This window comes from Zootoca vivipara, chromosome 13 (assembly GCF_963506605.1).
Source record: "Zootoca vivipara chromosome 13, rZooViv1.1, whole genome shotgun sequence".
NCBI classification, from domain to species: Eukaryota; Metazoa; Chordata; class Lepidosauria; order Squamata; family Lacertidae; genus Zootoca; species Zootoca vivipara.
In genome coordinates, this window is record NC_083288.1 from 23,351,034 (window position 1) to 23,371,638 (window position 20,605).

Consider the following 20,605-nt stretch of genomic DNA (forward strand, 5'->3'; position numbering starts at 1 on the left):
CCTTCAAGTCCCTCTGCTGAGATCTGATCCACTCCTGGATGAAGTCCTGGGGATTGTTGCTGAAACTCAGCATAAAATCTCGCTGTGTCTTCAGCTGGTTGATCGACTCAATGGTTTCATGGATCTAAATGTGAATAAAGGATATAGGGGGTTTTGATGAAGGAAAGGAAGTGCTCCCCAAACTGAATAAGCCGGAATAAGTCCTGACTACTGATTCAGGGGCCTGCAGGTCACAGAGCGACAGGGAAGAAACCAGTAGAGACAGAAGTATGACATTTGAAGATAAGAGTAATGGAAAGCATGGAAGCACTTCCCACCATAATGCAATGGCTTCATGTTGCTTGACAATTTGGGGTAGGGAAGGAAGACCTAAGGAGAAAGGAGTATCAGATATAGACACAAAGTATTGGAAAGATTACCGGTAAGTGCCTAGTTTTCTATATCGTTTAACTTCCTCTCAAGCCTGCCCTCCTTTCTTTGTTCCTCCATAATAGCCAGCCCTTCAGGCACAGTCTCTCCCCACCCCCAGGTCTATGTGCGTTCACTAATTTGTACTAGCCCCTTCGGCTAGAGCAAGCTATACAACCAGAGTTCTAGAACGAGGATCCCTGCTATTTTTATTTTGCAGTATAATACTTCTGCAAATACATCTCGCATTATTGGCCGAGGGAGCCAGCGTATAGCTTCCAGGTCATGTGGCCAGCATGACAAAGCCACTTCTGGCGAACCAGAGCAGCACACGGAAACGCTGTTTACCTTCCCGCTGTAGCGGTTCCTATTTATCTACTTGCATTTTGATGTGCTTTTGAACTGCTAGGTTGGCAGGAGCTGGGACCGAGCAACGGGAGCTCACCCCACCACAGGGATTCGAAGCGCTGACCTTCTGATCAGCAAGCCCTAGGCTCAGTGGTTTAACCCACAGAGCCACCTGGGTCCCTAGTCAGCATTGATTACGCAATGGGTTTGCATAATTTTGCAGACGGGAGAAAGTAGGAAAAAGGTGGGAGGAAGAGAGCAAGATACAGGGGAAAAATGTAGAGTAAGGACTGGGTGGTCTCGGAGGTGAGATGTTCTGCTGCCGTCATTGGTCTGTTTGTTAGAGCCCCGCTCTTGTCACCTTTGCTTCTCCACAATCATAAAGGCTAGAAACCTTGTTTAAATTCCACTCCCAAAATCAACCCCATGTTCTGAACACTCTGAATCCAATCTGTCATGGGTTCTGTTGCTTGCCATGCAGATTCCTAGCCCACCTGTTTACAGACAGCAAGAAGAGAGCCAGCCATCTGCCTAGACTTCCAACTCTCCAGATGCCAGTTTTTTCACAGCATGCCAACTCGTTCCTCCCCATTCCCCCTGCTCTTAAGAGACCAAATCCTACCCATCTGCTGTTTAACGGAGTCAATGCTTTTCTAATTCCAAAAAGAAATTAATTCAGAATTTCAGATTATACAAAACTACTTCAATATGAAGAAAAACAAGACATACAGCCTACTCAATGAAAATGGGACGGCTTGCACAACCTTGCTTTACTTGCACTGCTTATTGCAAGTACAGAATTTGAAATTAATACAAAATTTTAGATTGCCAAAGCCAGGTTGGATGGGTAAATGCCGCACTACTTTGAAAGCAGGTAGTCATCTCCTGCTTATATTTTTGGGATAAGCTGGGTGCCCCTGCAGGGAAAGGCGAGCATCAAAGCACCCCCAAAGTATGGAAGGTGGTATGCTTGATTCTGCTTCCTGCCCCAATGGTCACCAGGGACCTACCTTGACATCCAGGGAGGCAATTTCCTGCTGGTTGGTAGTGGAGGCCAAGAAGTTGCTCATTTGGGCCTTCAAGGGGTCATCCACTTCCACATCAATGTCGTAACAGGCAGTCTTCTTCTGGTCATTAGGGTCCACACTGGAGGGGTGGGTAGGGACAGGAGGCTGGGATGAAGCCTGAGAATCTACATCTCCCCAAGAGCTGTTCCTTCACCAGCACCCCACAAACATTAGGGTTAGGAAGTGACTCATACCCAACTGCCCTTCAGGGCTTCAGCAGAGGACAAACAGACTAATCTGGATGGCAGGGGTACACCCAAATTAGGATGCACAAATATATATGAATCCAAGGAAACAAATATGTGCCAAAATAATTTTCATTTATTTGAAGTATCCATATACTGTCTTTCCTAGACTCAAGGAAGAATTATAATATAGAAATTAAAGCAGACAATGAAACCACATCATAGCAAATTTCATAAGCAGGAAAACGCATCAGCCTCAGAAAGTAAAATAAATGGACCTCACAGTCTTTTCAAAAGGATACTACAGAAGAACTAATCTTTTTTAGGCTTGAAACTAGTTCTGACACACACACAAAAACCACATTTATATATGCTGCTCCAGTGGCAGGAAGCTGCCATCGCTTCCTGGATACATCAACAGCATCTCCTTCAGAAGCCCCGGAGAAATACTCCACCTTACCCTGATACTAGTTTTTATAAATACTTATTGTTTATCTTCTCCAATAGTTCTATGAAGCAAGCCAACATTATTCCCATTTCACAGATGGGAACTCAGGCACATGGCTTGTCCCAAGGTGAAATATGATTGTCCATGGAAGAGGTGGGATCCCCCCACATATTACTATGATTGAGATTATACTATCTCCCTTTTCTCTCTGATGGAAGCTGCATTCCAGAGAGATAACAACCAATCACAAGCACAGATGGGGAGCCTCTTCAGATCTGAAACCCTATAGGTGTTGCTGGACTCCATTTCCCATCAGCCCCAGCCACCAAGGCCACCGATCAGGAATGATGGGAGTTACAGGCCACCAACATCAGTAGATAAGATAAGATATCTTTATTGTCATTGTCCCCTTGCGGGAACAACAAAATTACTCGGTAATCCAAAATTATAAAAACCTAATTAAAAACAGTAAATATAACACAAAATGACAAGTAAAATAAGATGACTTCAAAGTAGCCCCAGGTTTCCACCCCTGAACCTGCTCAGTTTCAGCCCTACCTGATCACATGGTTGATAACAATGGGATCTGGATGTTGCAGGAGCCCTGCCAGCTTCATGGGGATCTCAGAGAATCGCATGCGGATGCAGCCAAAGATCTAGAATGGATCAAGAGAGCATGCCATGAATAAGCCCTGAGACAAAGGGTGGGGTGGGGGGAAGGAAGGAAGGAGAGATGGGGCAGGGAGGCAAGCCATGTATTTACTGACCTGGCGAAAGTATCGGTTGCAGTTGATGTACTCTCGTTCATGACTGTCCTGGAGCTTGTTGTGTTTGATGTAGAGCCATAGAGCCTGCATGATGCTGGCCCGAGTCTGGGTGTGAACGCCCAGAAGGCGAGCCAAACGGGGATCCAGCTTGTACTGAGGAGGCTGCAAGGGCAATATTGCCTGGTTAACATGCACTTGAAGTAGGGCCCTCTAACCTCAGACCAATGTGAGTGTGGCAACCTGCTTGCATCTCCAAATCAGGAATGATTAATGGGACCCATCTGAATAACCATCAAGAGAGACCATCTGTAGCCAAGTGGGCATCCCAGGCGGACTCTGGCCAGGCCTCCGAACCGCCCGCCCCACCCACCAGTTCTAATCCATAAGCAGAAATGTTCATGAAAAGGAAGTCTGTTTTCATACTCCAAATGAATTACAGTCAACAGAAAGTCTGCAAGAGAACCAGCCTCTGAACCCAGGGCCTTCTCATTCTCAGTTGTATCTTCATAGTCCTACTTGGGTTAGAAACTTACTTTTTAAATTACAAGCACTGAGATTAGTAGGAATCCAAATTCAGCACAATACTATGGTATCCTCAAGAAGGAGAACAACCGTACATATAGCTGGAGGAAGTAGAGCCACACGATTTGTGATAATAAAATATGGAGAAAGAAGCTTCTGATCTAGTACTGCTGTATCTCCTCCCATCTCAAAGCTGGATTGTGCCATGAAAGTAATGTGGTTGGAACCTGATAATTTCAGGGCACTACAACTCGCCTGCTCTCACCACCTACTGGCGCTTGTTCCCTGTTACCTGATGATCCAGCATGAGCAGAAGGGTGCATTTCACATTGACATCGCCCGGGCGCTTGACTTGGAAGCCATCTGTCTCTTGGGTTGTGGCCATCCGGTGCCACTGAGAGGGAAAAAGCCATATGAGATAGTGCAAGACAAACATGGGGAACAAACTGGTTCATTTTACCACGCAGCAGCTGATATTTTAATGGTTGGTTTTCATGTTTTACCCTTGCTCTTGTAATCAGGTGGGGTTACAGAAGTCTTTATACTACTATCATCTCAAATATCAACAGAACACAGATAGGCAACAGCCCAGCCTTATCCACTACCTTTACTCCATCCCCGGTATCTGAAGGAACCATGCAAGCCTCTCTAATGCTGTTCAATTAATCCAAAAGCACTTTAAATGAAGTCACTGAGACTGCCAAATATCGCAGTTCTAGCAATAATAATAATAATAATAATAATAATCAATTAAACATTAAAAGCCTCCCTAAACAGGGCTGCCTTCAGATGTCTTCTAAAAATCTGATAGCTGTTTTCTCTTTGACATCTGATGGGAGGGCGTTCCACAGGGTGGGCGCCGCCACCGAGAAGGCCATCTGCCTGGTTCCCTGCAACTTGGCTTCTCACAACGAGGGAACCACCAGAAGGCCCTCGGTACTGGACCTCACTGTCCGGGCAGAACGATGGGGGTGGAGACGCTCCTTCAGGTATACTGGACTGAGGCCATTTAGGGCTTTAAAGGTCAGCACCAACACTTTGAACTGTGCTCGGAAACGTACTGGGAGCCAATGTAGATCTTTCAAGACCGGTGTTATGTGGTCTCGGCGGCCGCTCCCAGTCACCAGTCTAGCTGCCACATTCTGGATTAGTTGTAGTTTCCGGGTCACCTTCAAAGGTAGCCCCACGTAGAGCGCATTGCAGTAGTCCAAGCGGGAGATAACTAGAGCATGTACCACTCTGGCGAGACAGTCTGCAGGCAGGTAGGGTCGCAGCCTGCGTACCAGATGGAGCTGATAGACAGCTGCCCTGGACACAGAATTGACCTGCGCCTCCATGGACAGCTGCGAGTCCAAAATGACTCCCAGGCTGCGCACCTGGTCCTTCAGGGGCACAGTTACCCCATTCAGGACCAGGGAGTCCTCCAACCCTTAAAGCCCATCGCCCAGCCCTTCCCGGCTAGCTTTTATAAGCCAGGATGGGCAAGGATCAAGGAGACAGGTGGTTGGTTTCACTCGTCCAAGCAGCCTGTCCACATCCTCGGAGGTAACAGAATGGAATTGATCCCATGCAACTGGACTAGACAGGACTCTAGCACTCTCCCACCCCGGCCCTGCTCCCACGGTGGAGTCTACCTCTTCCCGAATCTGAGCGACTTTATCTGCAAAAAACTTTGCAAAATCATTGCAGGAGATCATGCGGCCCATAGTGGGCCCCGATGGAGCAGGTCGTTCCACTAAACTGCGAACCACCTGAAAAAGTCTCCTGCTGCTGTTTTCTGCAGATGCAATAGAGGCGGTGAAGAAAGTCTTCTTCGCCGTCGCTACCGCCACTTGGTAGGCTCGACATTGAGCTCTAACCCGTGTTCGGTCAGCTTCCGAATGAGTTATCCGCTACCGGCGCTCTAGCCGTCTCAGCGATTGTTTCATTGCCCACAGATCCATGGAGAACCACGGGGCTGTCCGGGCTCCATGCAATCGGAGAGGGCGCTTCGGAGCCAAACAGTCAATAGCCCTGGTTAACTCTACATTCCAGCGGGCCACCAGGGAATTGGCTGAAATGCCATCAACATGGGATAAAACATCCTCTACCACTCTCTGGAAACCATTTGGATCCATTAAGTGGCGGGGGCGGACCATCCGAATTGGTCCCACCTCCCTGCAGAGGGCAAGGGTCGCGGAGAAGTCCAGTTGCACCAGGTAGTGATCTGACCATGGCACTTCTTTAGTTTTGCTTTTACTTAGTGTCAGATCACCGACATCCATAGAGGTAAACACCAGGTCCAAGGCATGTCCGCGGCTATGAGTTGGGCCAGACTTATTCAGGGACAGCCCCATGGAGGCCATGCTTTCCACGAAGTCCCAAGCGGCCCCTTGTAAGGTCGTGTCGGCATGGATATTAAAATTCCCTAGGACAACCAAACTAGGTGTCTCCAGGAGAACGTCCGCCACGACCTGAAGCAGCTCAGGCAGGGAATCCTTGGTGCAGTGAGGAGGTCGGTACACCAGAAGGAATCCTGTACTGCCCCTATTGCCCAACTTCCAGAACATGCACTCAGAGAACTGGGTCTTCCCAATAGGACGCCTGGTGCAAACTAGTGACTTACTAAAAATCACTGCAACCCCCCCTCCCCGCCCACAAGGCCTGGGTTGCTGTGCGTAAGAGAAACCTGGTGGACACGCAGCAGCTAAAACAGGCCCATCTGCTTCATCCAACCAGGTCTCTGTCACACATGCCAGGTCAAGTCCTCCATCCACGATCAAGTCATGGATGGCACTGGTCTTATGAATCATTGACCTGGCATTGACCACAGCAGTACCTTCAGGTCATGTGGGTATCCCTTGCTGATTCCAGTATCCATCCGGTCAAGGCCAGACCTGGAGGCAGGGATAGTCCTCAGACAATGACTGAGCCTGCCTCCTCGGTAATGGCATGGTCTGGTCTTAGCGTAACTCCACCTTCTACCCGTGATCACTGAGATCGGTTGTCCCAGTGCCACCCCCCCCCCTGTGGAACCTGCCCCAGCCATTTTGTTGCCTGGGACCCACTCCTAGGCAGCCCTGACCCCTTCCCCTAATAACAAATCAAAACCTATATAAAACACACACAAAAAACACAATAAAATACTAACCAAGAAATAAAAATTACAAAAGTAACAAAATTAAACAAGTTCCCAAACCCAAATAAACATCCAACCCAACCCCCACACCATAAGGTATTTAAAATGGTACGCAATGGCGTAAAAAGGTACTGAAGACACTTCAATAGCACCTGTGCTAAAGGAAAGTTCTTTTTTTATTTGTATACATGATGTCAATCTTATAGACACACACACTCAGGAACCTTTAACTAAAGTAAGTGTGCCATTATGCATCTATGTTGTGTGAAGTGGTGGTGATCACCATATGCAAAGGCTTCTCTAAGAATACTAGCACAGGGCTCCACACAGACAGTGAGTAAACTGTTGGGTTTGGACATGGGAGATGCAGTCATTAAGCTCCCAAGGTAGCACTGAACCTAGTTTACCAAACAAGTTTGCGGTGAAGATAACCGAGACAGCATTGGAAGCATTCTGTATGCAATGGAAAGTTCTACTGAAATGAACACTGGTTATTGGTGGGGGGAACAGAACTTAGCTGGATACAACCCCATGGTGCCAGTACATAGCTCATCTTAAACCAAATCCAGGAACACCATCTGACCCCTCCTTGGAAACTGTTCTCTCCAGCAATTATGATTCCAGGACCTGGCCAATCATCTGCAAATGAGGCCAATCATCCCTCTTGGTCACAGCGCTGTTCTCAGCCCCAGTTGTATATTTCCGCTCCTCTGAGCTGCCTCCCATTTCCCAACACAAAACATGCACCAAGTCACCTACCTCCACCAGGTGGTTGTCTGGGCCATACAGCTCTTTGTCCAGTTCAATGACCAAGCTCTTGAAAAAGGATGAGAACTTCCTCTTCTGTTTACTTGGCTGAGATAGAAAGACACAGGAGAAACTGAGCCCCGCATTTCCCAGAAGCACACAGACAGCACCGCTGCCAAAAACACATCTCTAAAAGTGAAGGGCAAACAAGCGGAGCAAACTCTGCCAATGAGGGACTTCATTGATCTTGCGCAATGTTAGGAGCGATACAGCAACTACTGACATCATCACTGTTACTGTGCTTTTCTGAAGAAAATGAGGGCCTTTCTATGAGACTGGGGAGAAAGAAGCTCTGGCAGGACCGGGAATTTTATAAAGTCTACATTCCATGACCAAACTACATTCCATGAGTTTGACCAAACTGCGGGAGGCAGTGCGAGACAGGAGTGCCTGGCGTGCTATGGTCCATGGGGTCACGAAGAGTCGGACACGACTAAACGACTAAACAACAACAACAACAACACATTCCATGAAGGTTGCCAGTTAAATGAGGAACAGTCCTTATTGTTGTGGAGTCTGAAATAATGGACTTCTGCTATGTTTTTCAGCAATGAGATCATTTGGATCCTTTCAATTAGATTTGTCAATCCAAACTCTGGGGATTTATGGTGCTAACAAGTTGAAAAGGAAACATCAAACTGTCTTTTTCCAGAAGGGAGTCGGAAGAGCTAAAACAAATAACTGTGTCAAGAGATGAAGTTCCAGGTCATATTGACAATTAAAAATTAGCAAATTATCAGGTCCATATAGTATCTACCCAAAAATTCTTAAGGAACTCAAATACGATCAAACAAAAATATGTAACTTGCCCCTGGAATCAGCTACTACAGTCAACAAAAGATGTAATTTTTTAAAAAAATATGACTGGGCAGGGGGCAGGTTCCAGGAAACTCCTGCTGAGAAACAACAGCAGGAGAAGCTTTATTGCCCTCATGTCTGCTTGTTCGCTTCCTATAGGCACCTGGTTGGTCACAGTGGGAAACAGGATGTTGAACTAGATAGATCTTTGGTTTGCACAAGCAGGATAAGGTGAAGGGAAGACACACAAGATGAGTTTTCTCCTGTATGGACAAGAGCTGAGGGTGCAGAGCTGGTTAGCTGGGATAATTGGGTGCGCCCATGTGTGCATGTATGAGTGATATAGGGGGTTTACCCTGAACCAATCCCCAGGAAAGCCTACATGAGCCACTTTCCACAAAGCTACCTATCAGCAGGGATGTTTCAGCCTTACATCATCTAAGAGTTTGCCTTCCACGCGAAGTTCCCATGAAGCTATACGTTCACTGCCTTCAGATTCTTCCTTGCCAGGCGTAAAGGTATTGGAGATGTAAATGCGAAGCTTCCGCTTTTGCTGAAGTTTGGAGAGAAACATTCACTAAGGACAGCAATGGGATCAATTCAACCACACACCAATTCCTTTCCACAGGTCTGGTCCTTCTTCCCAAGGCAACCTGAGCTGGCAGTGTAAGTTGCTTCTGTAACTGAAGCCTCAGACTGCCAAGAAACACCCCAAAGGACTTGATCCTTTTGCTTTCTCCATCCCTGAAGGACTTGACTAACTCAGTCTCCTTCCATCTCTCCTCACCGTCAAAGGTTTCTTGATTGCCTCCTGGATTTCCATCCTCTTGCGGGCAATAGTCTGGTCCAGCTTGCGCTCAAAGGCCAGTAAATCCATGTAGGCCTGAGACTCTGGGACTAGTTCACGAATCTGTGAAGATAGAGTCTATCAGAATGCCATCTCTATCAAGACAAGCATCCTTTGCCTCTGAGTAATTAGACAGAAAGGGAATTTCAATGAGTACAATTATCCAAGATTTGTATCATGTTCCCCATCATTCCCAGCACGAAGACTGACCTATCCCTGCTCTGCATATCATTTGGAAAAGGGGAGAATAAAGCTTTATCCTCTTTAGCAAAGGGTCAATATCCTTCCATCTCACAGTCACTATTGCACTTTCTATGGTTGTTTTGAGGATAGTCAGTGAATTACTTTGCAAATTAAAGTTGATTAACAACTGTAATAATGGACTGATTGACTGGAATTCTTGAAAGATTGGCCAGCCCAGTGGGAACAGCTGTGATATATGCAGCAAAATCTTCCAACACCCTCTAAAATATTTGGTTTATTATCCTCCCATTGCACAACTACATAGGAACAGCTCACTCCAAAAAACTGCACACCCGAATAATTATTCTAGAAAGAGTTGGCATGGCCTTGAGCCCTGCAATCTGTTTCTACCCATTTCCACCACATGTGCCCACTGCCTGCATCCTTCAATGAGGCTGAGAGCTCTCTCAGACAAGGAACACTTACCCTCTGTGGCAGGACCTTGTCAGCCATCTTCCTCCTTTTGAGCCTGCAAGAATTGTGCAAAAAAGCAAGCTGTTAGAGGCCAAAAATGGTCTAAAATCTGGTGCCTAAGATCCACATGTATGGAAAGCCCAAACTACGCAACTGGAATGAATTTCAAACATTTTACTTGTGTGTCCCAGGGAATTCTATAAAATAGCTCCATCTGTATCAGCTAAAACATCTTCCTTGCTTTAAAAATAGCAATAAACAAACTCCATGTAGCTCTATACAGACCTGGCTTGCAAAGCAAGGAAAACAACTGGCATAAAAAGAAATTATTTCCAATGCATCTTCTTTCCTAGCTTCAGTACCAGCTCTAATAGTAAAAATAAAAATATGTACCGTAGCTCCAGTAGCAAAAGCATCTGATTTGCATTTAACCCTGAAACTCAGACAGTGAACATTTGTGCAGGGAGTGGGGATCAGAATACACTTGATACCAATCTCTGTGCTTGTCTCCAGGAGAATGTGTAGCTATGTCATCAACAGTGATAGTTTTTTACTTCACAATAAGGGGGAAAATCAGGAAAACAGAGGCAGGAAGGATGATTTAGCAAACCAAGAAAGGTCCTTTGCTTAAGCAGCAGGTCAGTCAGATTTGAGGCGCTTCCTGTTGCCTAGTCAGATAAACCCAGGGACTATACAGCTGCGCTATTCTCATCACTTGGCAATCTCCCTAAATTGTGTTTTGTGGACCCATAATACACCATTCCCCACAGCTTGCCTTTTTTAAAAAAATCAGTGGGGCATGGCATGTTGAAAACTTCTGTCTGAGCTAATATTAGTGTCTAAGACTGGAAGGAACAACACCACTTGAATTAAAAGCACAGAAACCACCATCAATGGTTGTGCGATTTGCTTGGATGTTGAGTGAAATGTTTGATTTCATTAAACATACTTTTTGCACATGTGCAGAATCTCGTTGTACATTCCTTGGTGAAGTGGAATGTCAGAAAAAATGATTGCGGCGTACCATATCTGAGCATTATGAGTTCTAGCTAACTTAGATCTTTGGGAACATTATGGCTTTTGTAATAATAGTAATAGGTGCCTGTCCTACCCTTCGCTCAAAAATACCTCAAGGGTCATATGCTTTGGCTGTATGCAGATTTCAGCTGATTTATTATTTTCATGGTGAGAAAGATACTCTTTGAGGACTCGCTGCCACATTTCAAACTCTATTTTGTAACAGGCCAAACTATTTTTTTAAAAAATGCATTCACATTTCACCATGTGTGTACTTATTTTTATTTTAAAAAATAAAATAGCTGCTGCTACTCCCACCCGCATCCTGAACTGGATCACAACCATAGCACAGTTGGGCTTTCAACCTCCCACCCACCCACCACCCACACTGCAGCTCCAACAAAACTGCCCCCAATGTTGAATTTTTCTCCTTGGAGGGGAACTCCTAGATACCAAGAGCAACTTCCCTTCCAGGGCAAATAGCTTCAGGGTGTTCGCAATTTATTTTGTGGCTGTTGTCAGAGTTGTGTTATTCGAAAGGAAATGATTAACCTCTCCTCTACTGCAAGAGGGTGAAGAAGGGGGGAAAGGAAAGGCAGGAGAGAGCGTGTTTCAGACCCATACAGTGGGAAATGAAACCCTGCCTGTAGCACCACAGAACAGAACTGCGCCTTTAACCCACCACAGAAGGAAAGGAACAGCTACGGAGCTCAAATTAACAAAGGGATCAAATTCTGGCATCTGAAATGGCAATCCAACAAGACAATAGACTTACTCCCCCACTTCTACCATGCAGAACATGGCCCCTGAAGCCTGGATGCCAGATGTGTGCAGCTGCTTGTTTCTCTATGCATCTCCTTCCTTGGATTAAGCTGGCCGAGGAGGACTTGCCAAGAAACTGAATGTCATTTGCATCCCATTTGTTTTTAAAAACAGCTGGTAAAATCAGGCCAAGCAGGACTTGTGAGGAGCATGAGAGAAGAACAGATGAATGTCAAGCTCAGCAGAAGTAGCTTATATAAGGGGAGTGGAGGACATAGTAGTGAAGGGAGTCAAAATCCCATATCATAATGAGAATGTGGGAGAATGGGTTGCTACTTAATCTTAGCTATCTGATTTTCCATCAACAAAAAGACATCTGTAAGAGCCACAGAATCTGGACCCACCAGGAGCTGATAATATTACATAAGCCACTCTTCTTCCACTCTCCCTTCTGTAACAGGAGGATAATGTTGGGCTACCTTGCAAGGCTATTTTAAGGATTGCTGAAATAAGTTGTAAGGAGCACTTTGAACACTGGAAATGTAGCCTATAAATACCAAATACATATATTGTTTTTCAGTTTTTTCTGGGAAAGTACAGAGTTACTGCTTTTGAAAACTGTGTGCAGGTCAGGAAATTGGTGGAGACAAGTAGAACCTGCAAAGAAACTCCTAAGGAATCCCCACCCCCTAAGAGAAGTACCAAACCAAGCTTTCTCCCAAAAACTGTTAGCTGTTAAGGGTTCAAGAAGGCCAATTCCCTCACTTCACCCCTGGCTTTCCAACTGACAACTAAAATTATATGACTCCTTGAAACTAACGAGCATACTTGGTCCACACTGGGCTGATCGCCAGGGGAGGGGGAACTTTATGTTCTTTCATTGACAAAGCTTACATACTTCTGCATACCTAGAAGTCTTCCAAGTATGTAGAAATAGCTGGCTATCTTGAAGAAAGCAGGCAGCTCGGGCTGCCGTTATTCACAGTAACACTGAGCTTAAAAGACAAGGGCAGAAAATGTGCACATAGCTGTCTCCCTAGGCTTAGATGAGAGGGGTATACTACAGAGCTCCTGAGATTGGTCAAAGAGAATTCAGATGGTCATTAGTGCATTTCTCACTCTCGTTTTGAGTCATTCCGTTTTAAACATGCTTCAATTCCAAGATAGATCAGGGGCCTAGAAGGGGTTGGAAAGGCCTGGCAAGTGACCTTGGTTCTAACTAACTGAAAACAGAACTTGGGTGGATTCAAGGCCCCCAGGCCAACCACATCATGATGTCTCAGAAGTCCCACCCTTCAGTGCTGGGAACTAGTAGTCACATACAGTATCTAGGGGACTGGGGAAGCAGACATCCAGGGAGAGAAGTAATTTGCACACAAAGAACATTGCCCTAAATCTTTTGGTTCACCTCAGTTGCTGCTATCATGAACAGGCAGAGGATTAGGTACCAGTATCATTCCTACTGGGGTAATCTGTTCAAAATGAAAGTGGGACACTGCTGGACTCCTCTGCTGCTATTTCTAGAAGCAACACGTTTTTCTTTATTTATTGTGGGGGGAAGTCCTCGGCTGCTTCATCAAAATGGTCTGTTCTACCCAAAACTGACAAAAAATTGCTTTTTGTGGAGATGCTCAAAGTTACTCTGTTGACCCCAACATGCTGCTCTTTAATATTGCTGGCAATCTAAGAGTCTGGATAAGGTAGAGCAGAGGTGAAGACAACAGACTGGGGCTAGGTTAGACAAGGCACCAATTACAGTCCATATGAGGACCTTCTGTGGCAAAAAGGACAGCAAAGCACACATTCTTCTCCAACTTCATTGCATTGGCTCAGTATTGTCTAGTGGAGGCATTCCAAGCAATATGCGGTTTAATTAGTCCTAGGCTTCTATCCTGTACCCTTGACTGCTCTGTAAGCTATTGATATGTTTGCTTAGCATTTAGCAGACAGAATTTCCCACATCCACTCCAATCCGTAATCCCCTTTAATGACAATGCCCCTAGCCAAGCTGCCCTCAGTCTCGTCTTATTGTTCTTGCTTGGATGAATTTCTGTGGGTGTAAGCAGAGTTCATAGTCAAGATCCTTGCAACAGTCCAACAAACAATCTGTGCTTGTTTTTTTGGTTAGTTTTTGGTTGATGTTCTTGGTTAGTTCTAGCTAACTGGGGGAGGCCAGCTGTGCCTATCTGACTGGCCGTTTACACGTCTTTGTGCAAAGTGTGGTTCCTGGTCCTCTTCACAAGGTTATATTACAATCACTCCTAAAAGAAGCCCTCCTTGGAGCTAAGAAATTGTCTACTTGCCCAGGACATGCCTTTTAGAACAATGTTATGGAACAAGTGGTGGTGGTTTAGCTCAGATTCTCTGGATTAGAATGGTTTTCTGAACCCATTTCAGGTAGTAGTTTTGTCCCAATGTGTAGCCTCTTGGTTACATTGGCTCCCAAGCTGGTGCAGCAAAGAAACCTGGATCTGGCTCTTTGCAGGCATGCACTGGCAGTAGAGCCAGCTCCCAATCCAGCAAATTCTTTTCCATCCCGGCTCTGCTCCTTCCCCAAATGCTGTTTCAGCTGGTGGTAGCTTTTGCCTACTGTCAGCAGCAGAACTGTTCCATTGGTGAAGACTAGAGGATCTGGGCAAGACCATTTTTAAACCTTGCCATTATTACCTATTTTTGTACTGTTAAAGGTATTTTACCAGGATGCAGGAGTGAAGAATAATATCAGCACTATATTTTTACCATTAGAGCTGCACTTGGTATAAATGCTGATAATGCCTCAGTTAAGACCCACCATCTGGTAGATATAAGGTGTTGGAATGAATGGTGCCAACAATTATATTAATATACCTCATAACAGCTAGCTAAAACTGCACCACAATCTTGACACATGGCTAGTGGATAACATTGCTGTGTGTGTTTCAATATGCAACAACCATCTTTGTTCTAGATACCAAAAGCTCTGGTAGCTCCAACATAGCACATTTTTTGGTGTTCGCTCAGCCTGTCAGTTAATAGCCAATATCTGCACACTCCCTTCTGTTTCGTCTGGCTGAGAAGTGTATTTTTGCTCTTTCTAAACTCTGTACTGCAGCCAACAAGTTTAAGACAACAAGGAAACACTTTTGCACCCTGGAATTTCTTAGATTTTTCTGGAACTCACTGCAACAGCCTACCACAATGGCCAGGAATATAATCAAGTTCCAAAATGGACTGATGGGGGATTACCAGTGGTTATTAAGGGGGGGTCAGTGACAAAAAACAATCTCTCTTCTTGAACACAAGCCCAAAATATTAAGCAGTGGTGTGGTAAATGTGTGTGTGTGTGTGTGTGTGTGTGTGTGTGTGTGTGTGTGTGTGTGTGTAGAGACACTAGAAGTCGTCTAATGAAGAATGGGAGCTGGCTACTTTACGTATGTTGTAGAGGCAAGGTGGCTAGAAAATTGATCTTATTTGCAAATAGTACCAATGGAATACAGTCTCACCCTACTGTATATTCTACATCCATCTCCCTCAAGTCACTTAGATACATATGCACTTACCCTCGCCTTTGGGATAATGATGGAGGCGGCTGGGTCTGTGGAACAAGCAGGCGCTTCCGGAACGGATCCATCATGGACTGTGGCATTCCAGGTCTCATTGGAGAAGGTGATCCATACAGAGGCCCTGAGGGGGATCCCACTTGCAATCCTGCCATGGGCATCCGGCCACCAGGCAGAATCCCAGGGCGCTGGCAAGAGAAAACAAAAGACATTCTAGGAAACTAGGCACTGTATGCACCAGAGTTCATTGGCAGCAGCTTGGCTGAAGTCACTCTACTTCCTATAGCAGGGCAAAGTGCAACAGGCAGAGGCACATTAAAAACTCAAACTGTTTTAATGGTATTCCAAAGAAACGCTTGGGAATGTAGATCACGGACAGAGAGGAAAGACAGGCACCTTAAAGATAGTTCACAGAGTTCTTATGAAACTACAGTATAGTTCTTAGAGCATCCATGGCAATTAAACCAGCTTTAAGTTTGTAGTACAGACGAGTGTGAAGAGAAGAAATGACGGAAGACTGCAAGAATGCTAAGTAACAGCTGTACTTACCTTTGCCGCATTTACTTTGTGCCGTTAAAAATTGTACAGATGGCAAACATTTGAGGTAGGTATATTTGTCACATCACCATGATATGCCGGGGGAAGCTGCACTTTCCAGCATTCATCCTTCTGTGTATAGGAGGAGGTATAGGAACCCTCTCCTGAATTTAGCAGACAAGCCCAGCTGCTATGTGCCCAAAAGACATGAAAGAGGAAGCAGACACTCTCTTAACCTCTAATCTAATATAGGTCTAATAAGTTGGTGGCTTACATGGACAATGGAGCAAAAGTGGTTTTCTATTGGGAAGAGCAACCTCACCCCCACCCCCACATCTGGTGGCTTTCTGCTGCTGTTGGTACAGTTATAAATATAAGAACATGAATAATCAGTTGGGTCGTTAACCCACATTTAAGAATCTCAGATTCTTGTTTTGATCAGATAAAAACAAAATTTATGCCTAATGATGGTTTAGTGGATGGTATGGAAAGGTGCAAGAGGCTACAGTCCCCTAGCTCCAGTTTCAGGTAGCACTTGGGGAGAAAAGTCTAAAATGCTTTACTATTATTGAATGCACTCAGATGAACTTTCCTCCACAAACATTCACACCCTCCCCTTCATGGATCAATGCCTTGTCGTGGCGAAGGGGCTTGAATAACTCAGAGAAGCTATGAGCTATGCCATGCAGGGCCACCCAAGATGGACAGGTCATAGTGGAGAGCTTTGACTAAACGTGATCCACCTGGAGAAGGAACTGGCAAGCCACTCCAGTAACCCTGCCAAGAAAACTCCATGGACAAAGACAACAGGCATATAAAAGTTATGACGCTGGAAGATGAGCCCCTCAGGTCGGAAGGCGTCCAACATGCTACTGAGGAAGAGCGGAGGACAAGGACAAGTAGATTCAGAGCTGATGAAGCGGCTGGGCCAAAGCCGAAAGGACGCTCAGTTGCGGATATGCCTGGAAGCGAAAGGAAAGTCCGATGCTGTAAAGAAAAATATTGCATAGGAACCTGGAATGTAAGAACCATGAATGGAGGTAAGCTGGATGTGGTCAAAAATGAGATGACAAGAATAAATATCGACATCCTGGGCATCAGTGAACTAAAATGGAAGGGAATGGGCGAATTCAGTTCGGATGACTATCATATCTACTACTGTGGGCAAGAATCCCGTAGTAGAAATGGAGTGGCCCTCATAGTCAACAAAAGAGTGGCAAAAGCTGTAATGGGATGCAATCTCAAAAATGACAGAATGATCTCGATACGAATCCAAGGCAGACCTTTTAACATCACAGTAATCCAAGTTTATGCACCAACTACCGGTGCTGAAGAAAGTGAAATTGACCAATTCTATGAAGACCTACAACACCTTCTAGAAATGACACCAAAGAAGGATGTTCTTCTCATTACAGGGGATTGGAATGCTAAAGTAGGGAATCAAGAGATAAAAGGAACAACTGGCAAGTTTGGCCTGGGAGTTCAAAATGAAGCAGGGCAAAGGCTAATAGAGTTCTGTCAAGAGAACAAGCTGGTCATCACAAACACTCTCTTCCAACAACACAAGAGACGACTCTACACATGGATATCATCAAATGGGCAGCATCGAAATCAGATTGATTATATTCTCTGCAGCCAAAGATGGAGAAGCTCTATACAGTCAGCAAAAACAAGACCTGGAGCTGACTGTAACTCAGATCATCAGCTTCTTATAGCAAAATTCCAGCTTAAACTGAAGAAAGTAGGAAAAACCACTGGGCCAGTAAGATACAATCTGAATCAAATCCCTTATGAATACACAGTGGAAGTGAGGAACAGGTTTAAGGATTTAGATTTGGTGGACAGAATGCCTGAAGAACTATGGATGGAGGCTCGTAACATTATACAGGAGGCAGCAACGAAAACCATCCCAAGGAAAAGGAAATGCAAGAAAGCAAAATGGCTGTCCAACGAGGCCTTACAAATAGCGGAGGAGAGGAGGCAAGCAAAATGCAAGGGAGATAGGGAAAGATACAGGAAACTGAATGCAGATTTCCAAAAAACAGCAAGGAGAGACAAGAGGGTCTTCTTAAATGAGCAATGCAAAGAAATAGAGGAAAACAATAGAATGGGGAAAACCAGAGATCTGTTCAAGAAAATTGGAGATATGAAAGGAACATTTCGTACAAAGATTACCATAATCAAGGACAAAAGTGGTAAGGACCTAACAGAAGCAGAAGACATCAAGAAGAGGTGGCAAGAATACACAGAGGAATTATACCAGAAAGATATGGAGGTCTCGTACACCCCAGGTAGTGTGGTTGCTGACCTTGAGCCAGACATCTTGGAGAGTGAAGTCAAATGGGCCTTAGAAAGCACTGCTAATAACAAGGCCAGTGGAAGTGATGATATTCCAGCTGAACTATTTAAAATTTTAAAAGATGATGCTGTTAAGGTGCTACACCCAATATGCCAGCAAGTTTGGAAAACTCAGCAATGGCCAGAGGATTGGAGAAGATCAGTCTACATCCCAATTCCAAAGAAGGGCAGTGCCAAAGAATGCTCCAACTACCGCACAATTGCGCTCATTTCACACGCTAGCAAGGTTATGCTTAAAATTCTACAAGGCAGGCTTAGGCAGTATGTGGACCGAGAACTCCCAGAAGTGCAAGCTGGATTTCGAAAGGGCAGAGGAACCAGAGACCAAATAGCAAACATGCGCTGGATTATGGAGAAAGCTAGAGAGTTCCAGAAAAACGTCTACTTCTGCTTCATTGACTATGCAAAAGCCTTTGACTGTGTCGACCACAGCAAACTATGGCAAGTTCTTAAAGAAATGGGAGTGCCTGATCACCTCATCTGTCTCCTGAGAAATCTCTATGTGGGACAAGAAGCTACAGTTAGAACTGGATATGGAACAACTGATTGGTTCAAAATTGGGAAAGGAGTACGACAAGGTTGTATATTGTCTCCCTGCTTATTTAACTTATATGCAGAATTCATCATGTGAAAGGCTGGACTAGATGAATCCCAAGCCGGAATTAAGATTGCCGGAAGAAATATCAACAACCTCAGATATGCAGATGACACAACCTTGATGGCAGAAAGCGAGGAGGAATTAAAGAACCTTTTAATGAGGGTGAAAGAGGAGAGCGCAAAATATGGTCTGAAGCTCAACATCAAAAAAACCAAGATCATGGCCACTGGTCCCATCACCTCCTGGCAAATAGAAGGGGAAGAAATGGAGGCAGTGAGAGATTTTACTTTCTTGGGCTCCTTGATCACTGCAGATGGTGACAGCAGTCACGAAATTAAAAGACGCCTGCTTCTTGGGAGAAAAGCAATGACAAACCTAGACAGCATCTTAAAAAGCAGAGACATCACCTTGCCGACAAAGGTCCGTATAGTTAAAGCTATGGTTTTCCCAGTAGTGATGTATGGAAGTGAGAGCTGGACCATAAAGAAGGCTGATCGCCGAAGAATTGATGCTTTTGAATTATGGTGCTGGAGGAGACTCTTGAGAGTCCCATGGACTGCAAGAAGATCAAACCTATCCATTCTTAAGGAAATCAGCCCTGAGTGCTCCCTGGAAGGACAGATCGTGAAGCTCAGGCTCCAATACCCTGTTTCTCATATTTTAAGACATTCCCATAAAATAAGCCATAGCAGGATTTTTAAGCATTCAAGGAATATAAGCCATACCCCGAAAATAAGACATAGTGATAGGCGCAGCAGCAATGCCGGCCGCGGCAGGAGGAGGAGGAAAAAATAAGACATCCCTTGAAAATAAGCCATAGTGTGTTTTTTTGAGGAAAAAAATAAATATAAGACATGTCTTATAATATGAGAAACACGGTACTTTGGCCACCTCATGAGAAGAGAAGAATCCTTGGAAAAGACCCTGATGTTGGGAAAGATTGAGGGCACTAGGAGAAGGGGACGACAGAGGACAAGAAGGTTGGACAGTGTTCTCGAAGCTACGAACATGAGTTTGACCAAATTGCGGGAGGCAGTGCAAGACAGGAGTGCCTGGCGTGCTATGGTCCATGGGGTCACGAAGAGTCGGACACGACTAAACGACTAAACAACAACAACAAAATTCACACCCTTAACACTTTCCAGTGTCCCAAGAACATTACCATGGCACAGCCAAACGAAAACTGCAGGCAAGACCCTCCCCTCTACCCAACAAGTGAGATTATTCCTCTTGCACAAGAGAGGTCCCTCTGCAGATTCCTTTACAGGTTTCCACTGCCTAAAGACATTCCCATAGAACCCCTGGAGATGCACACACTGTGGGTGTAGCATACTGGCTAAGAGCCTAAGCTGTGGACTAGGAAAACCCCAGTTCAAATCTCATTTCAAACCACAAAGTCAATAGTAGCATGTCTGCAGTATGTGTGTCATACTGGCCTACTCTGAATGGCTACTTTAAGGAATCCCAGGAAAATGCACAAAGCACTTTCAACGTTCTATAGCACTTTATAAGTTACTTTTGCAGAGACTTATTCCAAAGCTTTTTGAACTCCCCTGAAACATTTGCATAATAGATACTGCCAACCATACTAACAGAGAATAACAACACCACCAGGATCTTCTGTATGTTTCACAAGTCAAACAGCAGAATCAGATCAGGTGCTTGTAACAAGATTGGGCCATTTGGCAAAATACTGTACTGTAATTCACCATCACAGATTTTGGCCAGCCTCAATCATCACCCATTGTTTCTTGAGGAGCAGTGTTTTACTTTCTGCTCTGCTGAGGCACATGACCCTTAGTCTTCATTAGAACAAACCAAG

At 45.0% G+C, this 20,605-nt stretch overlaps 1 protein-coding gene across 2 annotated transcripts in view; it reads right to left on the minus strand.

Annotated features, from left to right (window-relative positions):
• The window catches only part of SMARCD2 (SWI/SNF related, matrix associated, actin dependent regulator of chromatin, subfamily d, member 2), a 36,301-nt gene that overhangs the window by 2,950 nt on the left and 12,746 nt on the right, over nucleotides 1–20,605 (minus strand). Inside the window, exons 2-11 of one of the 2 annotated variants that reach the window (XM_035136178.2) lie at nucleotides 15,291–15,478; nucleotides 9,985–10,027; nucleotides 9,256–9,378; nucleotides 8,902–9,021; nucleotides 7,623–7,718; nucleotides 4,038–4,139; nucleotides 3,224–3,385; nucleotides 3,015–3,112; nucleotides 1,767–1,902; nucleotides 2–124 (exon numbers count right to left, since the gene is read on the minus strand). In XM_035136178.2, the coding sequence (XP_034992069.1) occupies nucleotides 2–124; nucleotides 1,767–1,902; nucleotides 3,015–3,112; nucleotides 3,224–3,385; nucleotides 4,038–4,139; nucleotides 7,623–7,718; nucleotides 8,902–9,021; nucleotides 9,256–9,378; nucleotides 9,985–10,027; nucleotides 15,291–15,478 (1,191 nt within the window). Of the gene's footprint in view, nucleotide 1; nucleotides 125–1,766; nucleotides 1,972–3,014; nucleotides 3,113–3,223; nucleotides 3,386–4,037; nucleotides 4,140–7,622; nucleotides 7,719–8,901; nucleotides 9,022–9,255; nucleotides 9,379–9,984; nucleotides 10,028–15,290; nucleotides 15,479–20,605 lie in introns of both variants that reach the window. The other variant, XM_035136177.2, reaches the window with a different exon arrangement.